Below are 20,062 nucleotides of genomic sequence, written 5' to 3'. Positions count from 1 at the left end.
CAAGTACTTCTTTGTATTCAAGTTTTTTCTGAAGTAATAAAATTAGCCATACTTTATTTGCGAAAAAAATCAACTCCCTCTCTCAGAATGGAGTCGTAGAGCACAGGAACCGGACAATCATGGAAATGGCACGCTCTATGTTGTTCGTAGCAAAGCTTCCTAAGCGCCTTTGGGTTGAGGCTGCTAACATTGCAGTGTACATCCTCAACCGGTGCTCGACTATGGCTCTTCCTTAGAAGGTCCCGTACGAGGTATTCTTTGGATCTTGGTCCCACTTTAGAGTCTATAGGGTTTTTGTAGGGAAACTTGTTTGGTTAATTCATACTAGACCAGACTTAGCTTACTCAGTCAGCATTCTCAATCAGTATTTCACAACACCTAGGATGTTACATTGGATTGTGTGTCTTCGTGTGTTGCGTTATTTACAGAGTACTTATTCTTATGGCCTCACTTATGGTTCTGGTTTATATTTGCAGGGTGCATTGATTTTGATTTGGACAGGAGATCCTGACACTCGGTATTCCCATGGCGGCTACCTCTTTACCTTGGACACGACTTCCATTTCTTGGTCCAGCCACTTAAGCAAGAGACCGTGGCGGCTTCCATGGCCAAGGTTGAGTGTAGGGCTCTCTTCGATGGCACCCCTGAGGCCATCTACCTGAGGAGCTTACTGGTGGTGCTTCACGTCCCTTATGACTCTCCCACCATTGTCTACTATGACAATGAGAGTGTCATTGTCATTGTGGGCAATCGGATCATCACACCACGGACATGACACGTCATATGGGAGTCCACTTTCACTTTTTCAGAGAGCAAGTTGGGCTAGGCACTATCCACCTAGAATTTGTATCTTCATTAGACAATTTTACAGGTATTATAACCAAAGCGGTCAACTGACCGGCTCTTCAGTATCTTCTACCTAGAATCAGCTTGGGTACACCCTCCCCTACTTCTTCAGATTGCCGGGGAAAGGGTGCTTCCCTCTTGCTTTCCCTTCTAGTTTTAGAGGGGGTGGCTACTTCTCTTGATGGTGATAGTGATGATGCTTATAGTTTTTAGACATACATTCATTCATTTCTTCTTTTATATTATACTTATGGACATCTGTAACTTCATCCACACTGTCAGGATGACATGATTTTAAAAGTGCACTTGGGCAAGTGAAAAATTCCCTTGCAAGGGCACTATCCAAGTGGCACTGTTGCATTGCATTTTGCATGAGCATGACATCTTGCAACTTCCTTTGCATTATCCTATGCATTGGCATTCTGCTCATGTAAATATGCATCTGTGCGCATTTATCCCTTTTGCGGTCTTTTGGAGTGGTCGACTTTCGATCCACCATATTCGTGGCATTGCACGTGGCAGTCTCCAAGGCAGTTCCCCTTAGCTTGTCTTGCTTGCTTCATATCTTTGCTATATTTGTGTCACCTGTTAGAAAGATAAGAGAGAGATAGGTGCAACAGAGAGTAAACAACTGTCAATGTTCTTCTTCTTTATTATTCATCATGGTTTTTCTAATTGAGTAACCCGAAGTACAATGTACTGTAACCTAATTCAAGTAATGTAAAGAGACTTAGTCTAACTATACCAGCCAAGTCTGACCGACTTTCTTACACACACGTCATCTAGCTAATCTTTTGTTGGATAGAGGCGGTAGGTAGTAGGTAGACTGAGCTTGCGTATCTCAACACTCCCCCTCAAGCTCAATTCACTTCCTGTATCCCAAGCAGCGATCTAAAATGAGTGAACTTATCTCTACCAAGGGATTTGGTAAAGATATCTGCGACTTGGTCTTCAGTCTTCACATGTATGAGGTCTATCTTGTCTCCAAGCACCATTTCTCTGATGAAATGGTAATGTACCTCTATGTGCTTTGACTTGGTATGATAAACTAGATGGCTTGTTAGAAGCACACTACTCATGTTATCACAATATAGCTTGATTGGTTTATCCACACAAATCCCCAAGTCATCCATCAACTTAACATGCAAGCAGCCTCACATGTAGTCAATGCTGCATCCTTGTATTTTGCTTTCGTACTTGAGAGAGCCATAGTAGGTTGTTTTTTATTACTCCAACTGACCATGCTGCTTCCAAGACCGAATGTATATCCACTGATCGATCTTCTGTCATATATACAGCTAGCCCAATTTGCATCACAATAACTTGTAAGCTCAATAGGCTTACCGTGCTCATAGGATAGTCCATAAGACCATGTACCCTTCACATATCTCAAAATCCTCCTCACAGCATCTAGGTGAGGTTTCTTTAGCTGCTGCATAAACTGGTTTATCAAACCAAGTGTATAACTCAAGTCTAGTCTAGTGATAGTGAGATAGATCCGACTATCAACCACTTGTCTATACATAGTCACATTTCTCTATCACATTTATTGTATCAATAGCCAGCTTTACATTTTGCTCTAGTGGTGTGTCCATGGGTTTGCATTCCAGCATGCCATACTTCTCCAACATATTCTGTGCATATTGTTTTTGTATCATCAATATCCCATGAGGTGTATGCATAACTTCAATGCCTAAGAAAAATTTCAGCTCTCCCAAGTCTGTAATCTGAAATTCTTTCTACAACATAGCTTTTATGTCATCACTTGTGATCACCAAATCATTTACATAGAGCACCAAAATCACATATCCTGTCTTTGTTTTCCTGGTATATAGGCTGTGATCAACTTTGCCTAGCTGAAATCCAAGTGTTTGCAAGTAGGAAGTAATCCTAGCATTCCAGGCTTGTGGGGCTTGTTTTAAGCCATACAATTCTTTCTTCAATCTGCATACATACGACCGATAGTCGGGATGCACATAGCCCTCTAGCTGATCCATATAAACCTCTTCTTTCAAATCACCATTTAAGAAAGCATTTTTAAAGTCCATCTGATAATGTTTCCAGCCTTTGGAAACAACCAATGCTATAATAGACCCTACAGTTGCCATCTTAGCAACCGGACTAAAGGTTTCCTCATAATCCAGCCCATATTGCCGGGCATATTCTTTCACTATCAATTTGACTTTGTGCCTTTCTAGTGAGCCATCAAACTTACATTTTACTTTATAGACCCACTTGCATCCAATAGACATTTTGCTCTCAAGAAACTCAACCAAATCCTATGTTCTATTTTTCAGCAAAGCCTCATATTCATCATCCATAGCCTTGCACTAGTTCTCATCATTAACTGCTTTTGCAAAAGATGTAGGCTCTTTGTATTTCAGCACTTTTGTCATATATGCATATGTCTCACTGAGTATCCACTGTAGGTAAGCCTATCCATAGGCTTCCTTTCTCTCTGCGATCTCCTCAACGGATGTGAACTAGATTCTACTCTCTCATGAGGCGGCACATATCTCTGCTTATCTCTAGGCGTAACCACTGCAGGTATGCCAAACTCACTATTAAGACTCTTGGAAGAGTCATAATCACTGTAGGTATGCCAAACTCGCTGCCAAGCCTCTCAGAAGAGTCATAACCTGAAGTCAATGGACCTGTAATATTATCAGAAACCTTCTCTTTTCTTGTATCTTTCCCCCTCATTGACGTATCCATGTTAGTGGATGGAGACCCATGGCTGTGTAGCCTGCGTGTCCAAGGACTTACACTGCTAGATGCATCTTGAGTAGGTCCACTGATAGAAGAAGTGCCTTGCTGTCCATTTTCAGCATACGTGCCCTGTGAAGTGTCATCATATACTGTACCTTGCTTAGCACCATACCAAGATGCTAACTCATCAAATACGACATCACGGCTGAGCAATATCCCTCGTGTAGTCGGAAAAATGCACTTATGTGCCTTTCTTTCCTGTGAATATCCAAGGAAAATACACTTCACTGCTTTAGCGGTCAAGTTTATTCTGTTTGTCATTGAGAACATAAACATAGGGAATACTACCAAATACTTTCAAATGTCCTATGTCAGGCTTGTAGCCATATAGCTGCTCATAAGGTGTCTTTTCATGTATTCCTATAGTAGGTGTTCTATTCATAATATAGATAACCGTAAGTGCTGCTTCAGCCCAATAAGACAAAGGCATATCCTTCTCATTTAACATGGCTCTGGCTGCCTCCATAATCACCCTGTTCTTTCTTTCAGCAACTTTGTTTTGCTGTGGAGTATAGTTGCAAGTCGGTTGCCTCCTGATCCCATGCTTTGCTAAGTGTCTGCCAAACTCCTTTGAGACATACTGTCCACCACCATCAAATCGTAAGCATGAGACATAATAGTTAAGCTCTTTTTCAACATGAGCTTTAAAATCCATAAAGCTGTCTAATACCTCATCTTTATGCTTTAAGATGTATATCCATGTGTACTTGTTATAGTCATCCACAAATGTCACATAGTATCGAAACCCACCAAGTTATACATTATGCGCCGGTCCCCAAACATTTGAGTGCAAAAGCTGTAAAGGCCTATTGCTTTTTAGTATATTCCTGGCAAATGGAAACTTGGCTTGTTTTCCAAATTGACATGCTGAGCATACATGTCCCAAATCAGCATACTTAAAGCTTGGAAGCCCTTTAACAAGCTCCTTATGCTACATATTTTTTAGCTTTTGGACATTTATATGTCCAATCCATTTATGCCACATATCAATGTCTCAGATATTTGCCTCATCATAAGCAAACATAGTAGCATTCAACTCAGGTATGTTTGCATCCAATGTAAACATCCTTCCATGTCTCTGGCCTTTAGCATCCAATCTACATCCTCTGCCATACTCCTCTATGAAGCAACCATCTCTATTAAATAGTACCTGCAGGTTTTGCTCAACCTTCTGACCTATAGATAATAGATTCTTGGTAATCGATGCGGTACATGCAATACATCATGTAAGTGCTTTTTCTTGCCATCAAGCATAACCAAAGGAACAATCCCTGTGTGTACTATGTCATGTTGAGAATCATCTCTAGTACATACATAGCCATTAGCACCTGATTTCAGCTCAACAAACCACTCGCCATGTGATGTCATGTGGCTTGAGGCACTAGAATCTAGATACCAGACATCATCCGACTCTCCTTGTTGCTTGCCCTTGTTGCGTACATGAGTCATAGCAAAGAGTCTTTCACCAGTCTCAGGTGTTGGGTATTTCACTCACGCCTCACTTACGCCTAGGCTCACATTGGAGTGTCGGTGATCATTAGGACATTGGGGCACTTTTTACTCTCGGTAGGAGAGGTTTTTTCCCCCAGACTTATGGTATTATTTCGTATGTGCTTATGACACACACTTACGGGCACTTACCGTGTTCGGGTGTGAACACCCCCCTACAACCCTAAGGTTTAAGGGTTCTACATTGTACTTTCAGCTAACACTTTTTCAGTCTATTGCATTGGGTGTCGTGCTTCACTCTCTACTGTCTACTGTTTTCTGTGCTGAGCTTCGATCCTACCTCCACTCGCACATTTGGTATCAGAGCAGCATTGGCTTTGTTTAGCTCAGCTCTGTTCAGCATTCGGGACTCTCTGCTCAGGTCCAGCCTCAACATTCAGGAGTACTCTGCTCTTCTGCCTGCATCGTCAGTACCCTGCTCGTCACGCGTGCCCTGCCAGTCTTCAGTTACCTGCGTGTGTGGTCAGTCCAAACTGTCCCGCCAGACAGCCCGTCAGCCGTTAGCGTCAGCCGTGTGCCGCCAGACAGCCCGTTTGTCGCCAGAACACTTCGCCGTGTGCTGTTTGTCACGCCAGCAGGGTGTCCCTTTTCAGCGCTGGGTTTGACGCCTCCTGTCCGCCGTGTGCTATTGCGCCACGTCAACGACAGCCCATCAGGTATTTTTTAAAATTGTTTTCATTATCCTTTCATTCCAGATAAATTTTGGGAAGAGGGGACTCCTACGCAGCAGCAGGCACAGCATTCAGTAACGTGTTTGGGACACATTGAATGCAAATTTCTGGCCAAACTTATCAGACATTTTGGGGCTTTTATGTTTCTTGAGGATATTGGCATATGAACTGCAGCTACAGTCACAGAAAGACTGTTTTGAACACATTTGAGGCAAGAAATTTTGGGGATTTTGCTGGTACAGTGTTGCTGAACACTGATTGCACGTTGGACTGCGTGCATAACAAACAGTTTTGACAGAGTGCACCTCTGTACACTAATTGGAGAAAGTTATTTCTTGCAATTTCTGGAAAATTTCATATTTCCAATGAAGTTTTGCTTTGACATTGCTCTTTTGCATTTTCGGTAATTGAAAAATCATGGCAAATCAGGGAGGAGATGTTTTTACCTATGTATCCAAAGAGGACAGATTGGATGGAAATAACTATTCACTTTGGTCCTTCATGATGAAGAATGTACTTGTGGCCAAAAATCTTTGGGATTATGTCGGTGGAGAAGACGCCCGATCTGAAGTTATGGCTCCAGCTACTCCTCCTCTAGGAGGACGTACACCACGGGCACCTCAGCCTGCTCCACTTCAGCCACTTCTATTAAGAACAACAACTCAAAAAGCATGGGATACACGGGATGCACAGGCTTTGTCGCTGATTGCATTGGCAGTTCAGCGGTCAATCATCCCCCACATTTGTTCAGCAGCTTCTTCACGAGAAGCTTGGCTAACCTTGGAGCAGATGTTTGCAGGCAATAATGAGACTCGCATCTCTTTCTTAAAGAAAGAGCTAGAGACATTGAAAATGGATGAAGGTGATTCTATTCAAGATCACTTGAACAAAATTAAGGACTTACGAGAGCTCTGGAACTTCTGGCACATCCCAGGCAAACAAAAAACAAGGGGACACGCAAACCAAAAAGGGCAAATGCCATTACTGCAAGAAGCCAGGCCACTACATTACTGAGTGCAGAAAGCGCATTGCCAAAGAGAAGAAAAATGAATCAGGGATGTCTCTTTCTGATGCTCCTTCCACTGCTATTGAGTCCGCGTCCTTTGTTGCAGACATGGACTATTGTTTTTACACATGCAGTTATGACACCTCTTGGGCAGATCGAGCATTCAGCTCTACTAGGGATGCAGGCACTTGGTTTTTTTACGGTGGTGCTTCTAGGCATACTACATCTCGCAGAGATTTATTTGTATCTGTTCATGTAGCTCCAGTTGGCAAGTCTGTACAGTGTGCCAACAATGCATCATACCCTGTCAGAGGTATTGGGGAGATTGTGTTCACAGCCATTGATGGCTCTATTCTCCGCCTACAGGATGCTTTATTTGTGCCAGGCATAAATAAGAATTTGCTTTCTATCTCTTCTTTGGCACGTTGTGGATTGCAGGTCACATTTGATGATGACCGATGCATGGTGAGAGACAAAGAACACATGACTTTGGTCTTGACAGACACTTTATGTCATGGGTTATACGAGTTGGATGCTCTTTCAATTGATCAGTCAGCGTACTTGGCATCCACTCTTACTCCTGCTATGCTACAGGTAGAGTTATGGCATACCAGGATGGGGCATGTGAACTTTGGCAGCTTGATGCTCTTACAGCGTACGCAGATGCTAGATGGATTACCTCTACTGGAGAGACCTCCTGAGCACTTGTGTGAAGGATGTATTTTGGGAAAAATGCATCGTTTGTCGTTTCCCTGTGATGTTGCTTTTAGAGCAACAGCCAGGTTGCAGTTAGTGCATTCAGATGTATGTGGACCTATGCAGACAAAGTCATTGGGAGGATGTTACTATTTTGTGACTTTTATTGATGACTTTACTCGATTTTGTTGGGTCTACTCTATGGTCAAAAAGTCAGAAGTGTATGATGCATTCTTGGCTTTTATTGCACTTTTTGAAAACCAGTCTGGTTGTAAAATTAAGACTCTTCGTTCGGACCGAGGGGGGGGAATACATGTCCTCTATGCTGAATTCTTTTTTGAAGCAGAAGGGCATTGTCCATCAGTACACTACTGCTTATACTCCACAGCAGAATGGGGTTGCAGAGAGAGAATCGGTCACTCATGGAGATGGCCAGATGTATGCTGAAGGCAAAGAGCTTGCCTCACAGTTTCTGGATGGAAGCCATCATGTGTGCTTGCCATGTTTTGAACGGATGCCCCACCAAAGCATTGAAGAAAAATACACCTTTTGAGGCTTGGAACAGTTGGAAACCTTCTGTTGGACACTTTCGTACCTTTGGGTGCCTTGCATATGCACATATTCCAAAGGTACTCAAGAAAAAGTTGGATAACAAGGCTGTCAAATGCATTTTTATGGGATATAGCAGTGAGAGCAAAGGCTACAGACTCTATGATCCTGTTTCTAAAAAGGTGTTTGTCAGTAGGGATGTACTATTTGATGAAAAATCAGAATTGTCCCTGGCTGGTTTAGATACATATCAGGCTGCCCGTGATGTATTTGAATGGCTGCTGCCCATTACATTTGGTGATTCAGCTGGAGTTTCAGCAAGTGAACTCAATGTTCAGCCAGCTACTCCTTTGGAAAATGCAGAAAATCAGCCATTGTGGCTGATCTGAATATTCAGCAAAGTGCTGAAACTGAAATTCAGCAAGAGCTTATGCACAGTCAGGAGGCAAGAAAAATGCCTAAATGCTATTTACAGACTATAAAAGATAGTCATTTGGATGCACCCATGGCTGGTCGTACTAGAAGGCAAGCTCGTTTGCATGATACTGCACATACCATGGACTTCGTTATGGCAGCAAGCACCTTCGATGATGAGGAGCCTGAATGTTTTGAGGATGCACAACGGTGTGCATTGGATGGCAGCAATGAAAGCTGAATTGGATTCTATCACTAAGAATCAAACATGGGATTTGGTGTCTTTGCCATTTGGGAAGAAAGCCATTGGAACAAAATGGGTCTACAAGTTGAAACGGAATGCAGATGGATCCATTGACAAATACAAGGCAAGGCTTGTAGCTAAAGGCTATGCACAGAAAAAAGGCATTGACTATGAGGAGACATTTGCTCCTACCTCCCGTATGACGACCATAAGGTCTATGGTTGCTTTGGCTGCTCATTATGGTGGACTATGCATCAGTTGGATATTGAAACTGCATTTTTACATGGGGAACTTCATGAGGAAGTATATGTACAGTAGCCCATTGGTTTGTAGTTGAGGGCTTGGAACACTTGGTATGCAAGGTAAAAAAAGCTTTGTATGGTTTGAAACAAGCTCCTAGAGCTTGATATGCAAAGATAGATGCTTTCTTGCTTAGCCAAGGGTTCATTAACAGCTCATCTGAGTCTACCCTTTACGTATGTAAAGAGGGGGGATCCATGCTGATAATTTGTCTTTATGTTGATGATCTCTTGCTTACAGGGACACATGCTGATAAGATTTCAGCATTCAAACAAAATTTGCAGCAAAATTTTGACATGTCAGACTTGGGGTCTTTGCATTATTACTTGGGCATTCAGTTCATACATGATGCTAGAGGTATTGGGTTATCACAGTCAAGATACATTGGTAAACTTCTTGAGAAGTTTGGCTTACAGGATTGCAAGCCAGTTTGTACACCAATGGAACCTGGACTTAAACTGTCATTACATGATGACAGTGATTTGTTTGATATACACACATATGCCCCAGCAGTTGGATGTCTTATTTACTTATGCAACACTAGGCCAGACATACAGTTTGCAGTTTCAGCCCTGAGCAGATATATGCATCAGTCACGCATGTTACATTGGCAAGCTATTAAGCGTGTCTTCCATTACTTGCAAGGTACTAGATCTCTTGGATTGCTTTATGCCAAAGGGGGACCACTGCAGTTACATGCTTACAGTGATTCTGATTGGGCTGGTGATTATGATTCACGCCACTCCACTAGTGGCAATTGTTTTTCTCTTGGCTCGTCTTGCATATCTTGGCTTAGCAAGAAACAGTCCACTGTTGCCACATTGTCGTGTGAAGCTGAATACAAGGCAGCTTTCACTACCACAGTTGAATGTGTATGGATTAGACGCTTGCTTGCTGATATGGATGTATCTGTTACGGAGCCTACTCCTTTGTTCATTGACAGTTAGAGTGCCATTGCCGTGGCACAGAACCCTGTGTTTCATGCACGCATGACACACATTGAGATACATTATCACTATGTCAGAGAGAGGCTACATGCAGGTGATATCAGCCTTGTCTATTGTCCTACCATCAATAATGTGGCAGACATCTTCACCAAAGCTCTTCCGCGTGACAAATTTGAAGCATAACGCCATGCTTTAAATTTGATCTCCTTTGGTGGCAGATGATCCTTGTACTCTTGATCACTCTTCACTCGAGGGGGGTTTGTTGGGTATTTCACTCACCCCTCACTTACGGCTACGCTCACATCGAAGTGTCGGTGATCAGTAGGATACTGGGGCACTTTTCACTCTCGGTAGGAGAGGTTTTTTCCCCCAGACTTATGGTATTATTTCGTATGTGCGTATGACACACACTTACGGGCACTTACCGTGTTCGGGTGTGAACACCCCCCTACAACCCTAAGGTTTAAGGGTTGTACCTTGTACTTTCAGCAACACTTTTTCAGTCTATTGCATTGGGTGTCGTGCTTCACTCTCTACTGTCTACTGTTTTCTGTGCTGAGCTTCGATCCTACCTCCACTCGCACATCAGGCTCTACATGACTAGAAGATGCATAGTGACCTTGCTATCTACCCTTCCGATTAACTTGCTTCTTCCAACACTCTTTTGCAATGTGGCCATGCTTGCCACAGTAATGGCAATCTTTATCCTTATTAGCATTTTCATGAGTATGCCAGGATTCTCTGCCCCTAGACTGAGATCTCCCCCTCCCACGGGAGTATCCACCACCTCTACCAACAAATCCTTGCTGACCTTGTCCATGCTGAGATGCATGCTGCTGAGTTTCCTTGTTACAGTTAGAGCCTCTACCACAATAACCACGGCCTCTTTGATTAGAGTAAAAAGCTGCAGCTTTTCTTTTAGAGCTACTTGAGCTTGTAGCCAAACCCAATTTCACTTTTTCATGGATAAGCAAGGATACAAGTTCATTAAAGTCAGGCATTTCAGCCCTGACTGAAATTGACGTATCAAAGGACTTGTATTCAGGCCCTAGACCATTCAAGGTCACAGCCACCAAATCCTCATTATCTACCTCAGTTCCAATGGATGTAAGCTGATCCACAATAGTCTTTATCTCAGTCACGTAGTCCTGAATGGACTGACCTTTCCTGTCCATTGTGTTAAAATTCTGTTTCAACTGTATTTTTTTGGTGCTAGTGGTAGTACCATAGTATCTCGTCAGAATATCCCATGCATCCTGCGATGAGCTGCAATTTATTATTTGCATAACCATAGCATCAGAAATACATAGGGTTAGCCAATGCAGTACCCTACGATGCTCTCTCAGTCCATGCTAGATGTGCCCTAAGCTGATCAGGAGTTGCATTCTTGTCGGTGTGTTTGGGCTCAGCCTCTGCACTTGTAACCAAGTCCCAATAGCCCTTGCCAATGAGAAAATTCTCCCTCCTGAACTTCCAGATTTAATGCTCATTTACATCTGGAAACCATCTTACATTCATGGACCAACATCCAAGCATTTACGAGTACGAAATAGGTGTCAGGATGCTCCAAACTTGAAGTGTAAGCTCTCATATATCCAATGACAGATTTCAGCCTACAATTTCAGATCTGTAAAGCATTCTAGAAGTGCATTCTCAGTCCCTTTTAATCATTCCAAATGCACAAACTTCAAGGCATATACATTACCAAACATATCATGTACTTGTCTATGCCCAATACAAGCATTTCAGGGCTGAATACTTCCCACAATTCCAAGCAGGTACATGCATAGTTTCAACCTGTTTACAATGGTTTCCAAGTTCAAATGGGGGACTGCTTCTTCTGTGATTAGTGCTACCAATAATGCTTGCTTTGATTAGCTTCTAACTGAGCTACATAACCTTCATCGTATCAACCCTTCAAGCTGTCCATTTACTCATTCTGAAGTAGGTGCAGATCTGGCTATGTTTTTGGGTTTGCTTTGTTCTTCCACTGATTGCTCATGCAACAAAGCTAATTCAAGTGGCAAAAAACTCTCTTGAAAAGCCTCAACAAGTTGTAGTCACCTCGGGCACAAGATACATACCAATGAACAAGGCTATGGCTGCCATTTCTGTAGGCCATTTCAGGACAGCTATCTTTTCTCCTGTAGACCACTTCAGATCTCTTCATTCCAGATCCTGACTTCAGGCTCCAGCTCCCGCAATGCCGATGCCAAGCTCCCAGGCTTCTCACGCTTCACGGAGTCATGGGGATTCATGGCTTTGATACCATGTTAAAAAGATGAGAGAGAGATAGGGGCTATAGAGAGCAAACAACTCTCAATGTTCTTCTTCTTAATTATTCATTACGCTTTTTCTAATTGAGTAACTTGAAGTACAATGTACTACAACCTAAGTTAAGTAATGTAAAGAGACTTAGTCTAATTGTATCAGCTAAGTCTAACCGACTTTATTACACCCACATGTCATCCAACTAATCTACTACTGGATAGAGTCGGCAGATAGTAGGTAGACTGAGCTTGCATATCTCAACATCACCCACACCTTACCCATTTTCCTTCTTCACACTGACACCCAGTAATGGTAGGGATAGTCTGCTTATTTTGTGAAGGTCTTGGGTCTCACCATCCCTTATCACTCTCTCGTTTGGGGCACGGATACTCAATAGGCTGAACTCTGATTTGAGACCCTCGCTTAATGTTAAATCTATCAAAACTACAATGCCCTAAAAAAAAAGAAAGTCCATAGTTGATTCCATCCGCCTTTGCAGGACTTGGTAGGCCACTGGGTAGCCGCCGTGCACCCTTTCTTCGATGCCTTGGCCTCTCGGGTGATCACTTGGGCTTCCTTGGTAAGATAACCATCGCCTCTGTTGTCTAAATAGGTCATTGGGCAGACGATGTGTCCTTTGTTTGATGCTCTAGCTGCTTTGGGGTGGAATGTCTTGGGATAAAAGATAAAGAAAAAAAAGGCTTTGTTGGCCTACTTCTCGTGGAGCCATTGTTAGGCCTGAGAGGGGATGTTGAGCTAAAAATGCATTAGCTTCACTTGAACAACTCCAAAACATGCTTAATTAAGGAAGAATCCTTGTTTATTTAAAAAGAAATGCGTTCCTAGAAAGTGTCTGTATCCCATAAGCACAAACCCACTAGGGAGGGCCCGAACTTTCTATAAATATGTATGTTTTCCTCCATTCAGCCCTAATCTCGTTTTTGTAGCATGAGCATTGTATATTCAATAGTCATATCATTTCATTCATTCTCTGTGTTCATTGTCTTTGAGTTACCGTAATCCTATCTGTGTTCTTCTATCAGTTTGTGCTTTGTCGTATGGTGTTATTTGTGTTTTTGTGCTAGGATATTTTCTTCACACATCTTATTGGTGAAAAATACCCATTGTTTTGGTCTGCAAGCCTGTTGAGGTTGTATGGGTGTCTGTCCTCGTACATCATAGAGCTGTCTTCCGTAATGCAGCTAAGCACCATGTGATGTAATCTGTACAGGGGGTTTCCTTTCCTGAAACATTGTCCATGCCCCTTTGCTGTCCCACGGAAAGAATAACTGATATATTTCTGTCTCAAGCTTTGCAAAGTAAGTATGTTTCTTCTTCCATACAAGGCATTCGAAAAGTGTCCTTGCTTGGCGGTGTGTCCGAATGCCTAAAGCAATCTTCTTCTGTAGCTGTGTGTGAGTATCTCTGCATTCATCATCATACTAGCCATTTTGGGGGGCTGTAAAGCGTGGAGGTTTGCCTGATGACACGGTGTATGGGAATGCATACATAGCTGAAGTATGCAAAGCTTCCGCCAAGTCTCTTTTGCATTCTTCTAATGATTTGTCACAATTTGGCATTCATATCCTGTCACGCACAAAGCCACTATGTATGTGTGAGGTCTCCTCTGCAAAGTGGTATCTAGGGTGCCTTGGGGGGGGGGGGTACGATAATGTATCTCTCATACATTCACAATAGACAAGGAAGGTTAAGATGGCATGGTCAGCTGCTATTCCAATGGAGTGCCCTGAGATCTCAAAGTTTCTAATGTCTGGTATCAATGTTAGTGAACTCATCAAAGCGTTTGATCCTGGCCAGCATGAGAGGCCATTGAAAATGGCTAATCCATGTGCACTGCCCAAAGCTAGTAAGTGTGTTGTTCTTGTGGGGTTTCTTTGTCAGCCCATCCCACCACACGGATTCAGAGTGCGCAAATCTTTCGTCTTGCTTCTTCTTCTATGGTTGCATTCATCAATTCTATTTTGTTTGCATATCCCCCTTTGTTCTTTTCTGCTACCTCAATCCATTTAACATTTTCCTTACTGACATGTTCCATTGTTTCCATTTTCTTCCTTGCTCCTCCAACTACATCTACACATGTGTGCATATCTTTTTTGAGGCATTCCATCACTTTTCTAGTTTCGGTGCATTCTATGATGGCCTTTGTACATCAAGTTTCTCTTTATATGCTGCTAGGTCTTTCTTATATGCATCTAACTCTGATTTCAGTTGAGTGATTTCTTCATGTTTGATGATTATGCAAGCATTAGTATATTTCTTCCAGCTTTCCATTTCCATTCTCCAAGTTGTATCCAATTTTATGAAGTTGTCGATCATTTCAGCCTGTAATTCTGCCTTAATTTCATTGTATTTACCGTGTTCCCACTCACTGATGCATGTTTGCATATGTGTGTTGATTTCTTGCTGTATTTTGTCATACATTGATGCATACATCTCTTTAATTTCAGCCCGTATGAAGGATTTTATGTCTTCCGTGCTTCCCATGCATGCTGTCATCCAGGTCTCCACTTAGCTTGGCCTGGGCAGCCTTGATCTGGGGATCACCCATCCTGCTTTGAGACACAGAGTCCATCCATTGATGGTGACCACCCCAGATGTAACACTATCCATACGCGGTGTCATGTGCCCAAATTGGAACAGTGCTGTCACAGGCCTGTGACATAACCCAAATCTATTGATATTCCATGAGAGTAATCTCATGGTTTAGAGTTCACTCTCTTAGGCCATTATAGTTATGTCTCCATCTCTTGACCTCCTTGTCTTTTGAATGACGTGTTGATTTCCTTAACAAACCAACCAACACCTCCCCCCGTTGAGAAAACCTTCACCCTTCACCCGCAGTTCGTGTTTTGACCTATTTGCGTTTTGCATTTAGGGCTTGCAACCCCAAAGAGGGGTGCCATCCTAGACTGATTGTGTCTATTTATAGGCCACTCTCTCATTCATTCCTTATGGCTGATTCATTCAGTCCGTCACCTCTTCTCTCCAGCCTCTCCACTACCCTCACACCCCTTCAAGAGGACATTGTGGTTCGTGGTTCGTGACTGTCTTCATCATCTTCCTTGTGCTACGGCACCCTTGTTCCCTTGTATCACATTCACTCCATGATTCAGAACTTCATCATTCCATTCATTAGAGTTTCTTCTATCTTCTCTTCTCTTCTCCATGTTTACCGAGTTCACTCCGTGTTTCTTCCCGCAAATCCTATTGTCTCGCTAGTACGTCATCTTTTGACATGGTATCAGAGCTGGATCTGCTCAAACAACGGCAAAGATCCTCCACTCTAGTGAAGGCAAAGACCGGTGGCAGGTTCGGCATCCACTTCTCTTCTTCTTCTTTTGTTGCATCAAAATCTTGTTTTTGTAGGTTTCAGGTGTTTTCAGCTTGCTGCCCACACCCCTTTCGCAGAGGACATCGTAGTCTCAGCTGTCCCTTGCTATCATCTACAGTCTGGCGCATATTTCCAGCCTTTCACCCACAGTTTGCAGCTGTTTACAGCAGAGTGATTGTTGCTGATCACTCTCCATTCAGAAAATAATCTCGTTTTTGCAGATTTCAGGTATTTCAGCTTGCTGCCCACGCCTCGGACACGGAGGACATCACGGTCCAAGCTGGCCATTGCTGTCTATAACAGTCTAGCACGTGTTTCCAGCCTATCACACACTGTTTGGAGCTGATTTTAGCATGGTGATTGCTACTGTTGGTTTTTCCCGCGTTTTTAGTCTCTCTCTCTTGCAGCCTGCGTTTTTAGTCTCTCTCTTCTCACCTGCGTTTTTAGTATTTCTCTCTCTTGCAGCCTACGTTGTTTTCTCTCTCCTGCAACTTGCGTTTTTAGTATTTCTCTCTCCTCACCTGCATTTTTAGTCTTTCTCTCCTTACCTGCGTTTTTCTATTGGTTGCAACCTCTTACTGCTGGTCACATCCTCCTTCCAGTGGCAGCTCACTTTCAGCCCTTCCACTGTCCTCCCGCCCCTTGAGCCGGATATTGCGGTTCGTGTTTCACAATGCCCTCACACCCCTCGAGGCGGACATTGTGGTTCGTGGTTCATGGTGGCTGACCTCTTCCTTCTTCAGCAAGACACACCGGTATCCATGGCTTCTTTACCAATAGATGACCAGACTACTGGGTGCTTCTACTGTGGCATTACCGGATACACCACCGATGCTTGCCGAGTTCGACCTTTGCTCCCCACCCTCCTTGAGTATATGCGTCTTCCACCAGGCACTTCTTGTGCCACCTCTCCTTTCTGGGCTATAGAGAATGTTCTGCATCGGCTATTAGAGTACTATGCTCAAGGCAATAAGACGCATCTGATGCGCACTATGTCCTTTCGAGCACATGGAGGATCGATTGGCACTATGACCTCCTAGAGATCGTTGCAATGCTAGTAGCAGTCTACTCCCACTTTTTTTCAGGTACAGTGGCTTCCACGACCTATGGATGTGCAGTCTGCTCCATCGAGAGACAGTGATTGTATGATACTGTCTCCTTGTCAGTCCGCTTCTTCGAGAGACAATGGCTGTTCGACTCCTTCCTCTTCTTCGGCTACCCAGTCCGCTCCACCGAGAGATAGTGACTGTTGCCCACCTCTTGCTCATTTTGAGCCCCACCCTTCCCCACCCTCGACTAATTAGGTTCGAGAGGCTACCTTTGGGAGCTCTTCAGCTCCCCAGATATATTTTTCGGCTCGATTGGTGGCACTTCCTTTGTCATCAGACATTTGGGAGTCCGTGATCCATGAGTTTTTGGATTCCCTATCTACTTCATAGGGGGATTCAGAGGGGGATGTTATTTCTTTGCCCTCAGAGGGGGCATCTACTTCTTCTTCGACTTCAGCGGGGACCCCTCCACCTCCCACCTCAGAGGGGAAACCTACTCCACATGAAGTTCTTTACCCATCCTCTATTTTCTTGGGGTGGCTGTCTTCGACCAGTCATCTCTTCTAGTGATATCCAGGATCTTCAGGTACCACCTCGATCAGGACCTCGGAGGTTTAGCCGTGACTTGGTGACGAGGCCTTCATATTCCTTCTTGCTTGGATGCACAAAGCTAGTGGCTTCTCTCCCGAGGTTGAGTTTCGAGTTCTCGAATTCACTCTATCTACTGTTTTTTACTACAGGCTACCTTTCAGGTGGAAATCTTGGATCTTAGGGATCCTCCACATCTTCTTGCTCCTCTTCTCTTCTTGCCTTGGTCACTTGGTCAGCATGGAGCCACCTCCCGAGATCGAGTACGGGCATATCCTTATGGTGCTTGGCACCACACAAAGTCCAACATTCCTCCTATGCATTGCATGTTTTCATCATCTTTGTACTAGGGCGCTTGGGCAAGTGAACAATTTCTCCACGAGGGACACTGTCCAAGTGGCACTTGCTGCATAAGCATTCTTCAATATGTAGCATTGCATCTCCACCTCACTCTTCTCTTGTTCCCCTTTTTAGGCCTGAGAGGGGGTGTTGAGAAACCCTTTACCCTTCACCCTTCACCCGCTGCATTTTTGCCTTTCTACGTTTTGCATTTAGGGTTTGCAGCCCCAAAAAGGGGCGCCATCCTAGATTGATTGTGCCTATTTATAGGCTGCTCTCTCATTCATTCCTTATGGCTGATTAATTCAGTCCATCACCTCTTCTCTCCAGCCTCTCCACTACCCTCACACCCCTTTAGGAGGACATTGTGGTTCGTAGTTCGTGGCTGTCTTCATCATCTTTCTTGTGCTACGGCACCCTTTTCCCTTGTATCACATTCACTCCATGATTCAGAACTTCATCATTCCATTCATGAGAGTTTCTTCTCTCTTCTCTTCTCTTCTCCATGTTTGTTGGTTTCACTCCGTGTTCCTTTCAACAAACCCTACTATCTTGTTGGTACATCATCTTTTGAACCCCCCCACCACCATCACCACCCCAAAACTCTACCATGGAGTGAGAAACTCAATCCTCTCAAAATGTCTCAGCTTTGGAGTCTCCTCTTGTGATATAGGGCAATCCAATAGGCAATGGTATAGACTACATGTAGGCAAAACCCATTATTTGACATGTTTGTACATAGAAGCTATGAAATAGTAATTCGTAAGTTATGATTAGACAATAGTGTGTTGTGCTCTGTTGATTTTTTGATTCGTTATCATACCTTGATGGTATGTTTGTAGATTGCAGAAAAATGTGAAATATACTTTTGACATTCTAGTCCTTCGTGACAGATGATGCCATGGCAATATTGATGGCTTTCCATTCTCCAGAAGTTGAGGTGATTGGGTTGACAACAATATATGGAAATGTTCCAACGGCACTAGCAACAAAGAATACATTGCACCTGGTATATTGTTTTTGTTCTTGATAGTTACATTGTTGAAGTTGAGAATATTTCATGTTGGAATCAAATACATAATATTTCCTGAAGATAAATCATGTAGTTTAGGATTTACACATTGCTAAGAAAAATCATTTTGAATGTTGATTTTAGGGTTGCTTTCAAAAAAGAAAAGAAAAGAACAATATATGGAGTCATAATACATTATCTAGCTGCAACTTGATGGTTTTAGGGTTGAAGATTATTCTTTGGTTTATGAAGTGGTGATTGTATTGTACCAAACGGAGCGATAAGTGTCAAATGGTATGCATTTTGATTAGAACTTATTGATTGATGCTTTAAGGCTTCTATGCATTAAATGTATTGATAGGGATGATTCGATGCAAGCTCTCTACCTGTCACGTTGCGAACGTTGCCCCGGCCCCTGCCTGTACCAGCGTGCCACGTCCCTGCCTGATCCTGGCCACAGCCCGCCTGCATTCGACATGCTGCCCCGCCTGCTTCGCCTACGCCCGCCGACCTGCTCGCTTGCGCCCGATATGCCCGATCTGCCCGACTTGCCCGCCTGCGCCCTTGCGTCTACTGTGCCTGCCGCCTACTGCCCCACCAGCTGCCCCTGCTTGCCCAGCCTGCTGTTCTTGCACCTGTCCTGCTCGTTCTCCCTGCTTTGCCTTCTTTGCCCTTAACCGCTCGCCTCCGCCCCGCCTGTCCCCTTACTAATCCCCCGCTTGTTTACCCCCCCCCCCCCCCCCCCCCACCGCCAGGCAAGGCTTTGCCATCCACCCCCGCCCTCACCTCCTCTCCCCCGCTAAGCAAGGCTATAGATGCCTCTCAGCTTGGTTGATAGATGCCTTGGTGGTACCACCAAGCGCATCCATCACCCACATGGTCCACCCGAGGGCTACCATAGGGGAATGGAGTTCACTGTCCAGGCCGCCAGCGAAGCGTATCCGCATGCCTCATAGCTCGTCTTCTTCGTCAGCAGCTTTCACACTCAACAGATGCTTGTTTGGTCAGTCACAGGTTTCCCTATGAGTTTACATCTTACATCTTGGAATGTGAATAGCCTCCACTATAGTGGAGCACTTGGTTTCAAGAAGTTGATTGTTCGGCAGGAGTTGTAGCCTGCCCTTGCCGGACGGATTGACATCTTACTTCTACAGGAGCATAAGCTCACTCCCTTCCAGGCCTAGCGGGTAGGGAAGGTACTTACGGGCAGTTCACACACTTACTAGGAGTACGCCATCGGTGCCCACGGTAGGAGTGGAGGCATATGCACCTCTATTGGCCTGAGTCTCACCGCTTGTGTACGAGATCACGCGACGATAGTGGCAGGGAGGGTTCTATGGATCAGATTGGATATTGGGGACTCGTGCCTTGGAGTCCTCAATGACCATGCCCCTACTGAGGTTAGGGCACGCAGTAGGTTTTGGGTGGAGATAGCAGCAGGACTTCTAGAGGTGGACTCCTGGATTGTTGGAGGAGACTTCAACAACCTGGAGGCCTTAG

General features: G+C 44.0%; 1 protein-coding gene across 5 annotated transcripts in view; it reads left to right on the top strand.

Annotated features, from left to right (window-relative positions):
* URH2 (uridine-ribohydrolase 2) overlaps positions 1 to 20,062 on the top strand; it is a 235,457-nt gene that overhangs the window by 56,512 nt on the left and 158,883 nt on the right. For all 5 annotated transcript variants that reach the window (XR_015691312.1, XM_087681375.1, XM_087681374.1 and 2 more), the window contains one exon: positions 18,444 to 18,559. Coding sequence is in view for 4 of the 5 variants with exons in the window: in XM_087681375.1 (XP_087537501.1) it covers positions 18,444 to 18,559 (116 nt within the window). In the remaining variant the exon portion in view is untranslated. The remainder of the gene's footprint in view (positions 1 to 18,443; positions 18,560 to 20,062) is intronic.

The sequence above is a fragment of the Lygodium microphyllum genome, chromosome 7 (assembly GCF_053477565.2).
Source record: "Lygodium microphyllum isolate KBCC chromosome 7, Lygodium_microphyllum_v1.1.10, whole genome shotgun sequence".
Classification (NCBI taxonomy): domain Eukaryota; kingdom Viridiplantae; phylum Streptophyta; class Polypodiopsida; order Schizaeales; family Lygodiaceae; genus Lygodium; species Lygodium microphyllum.
This window is presented reverse-complemented; position numbering and strand designations above follow the sequence as displayed.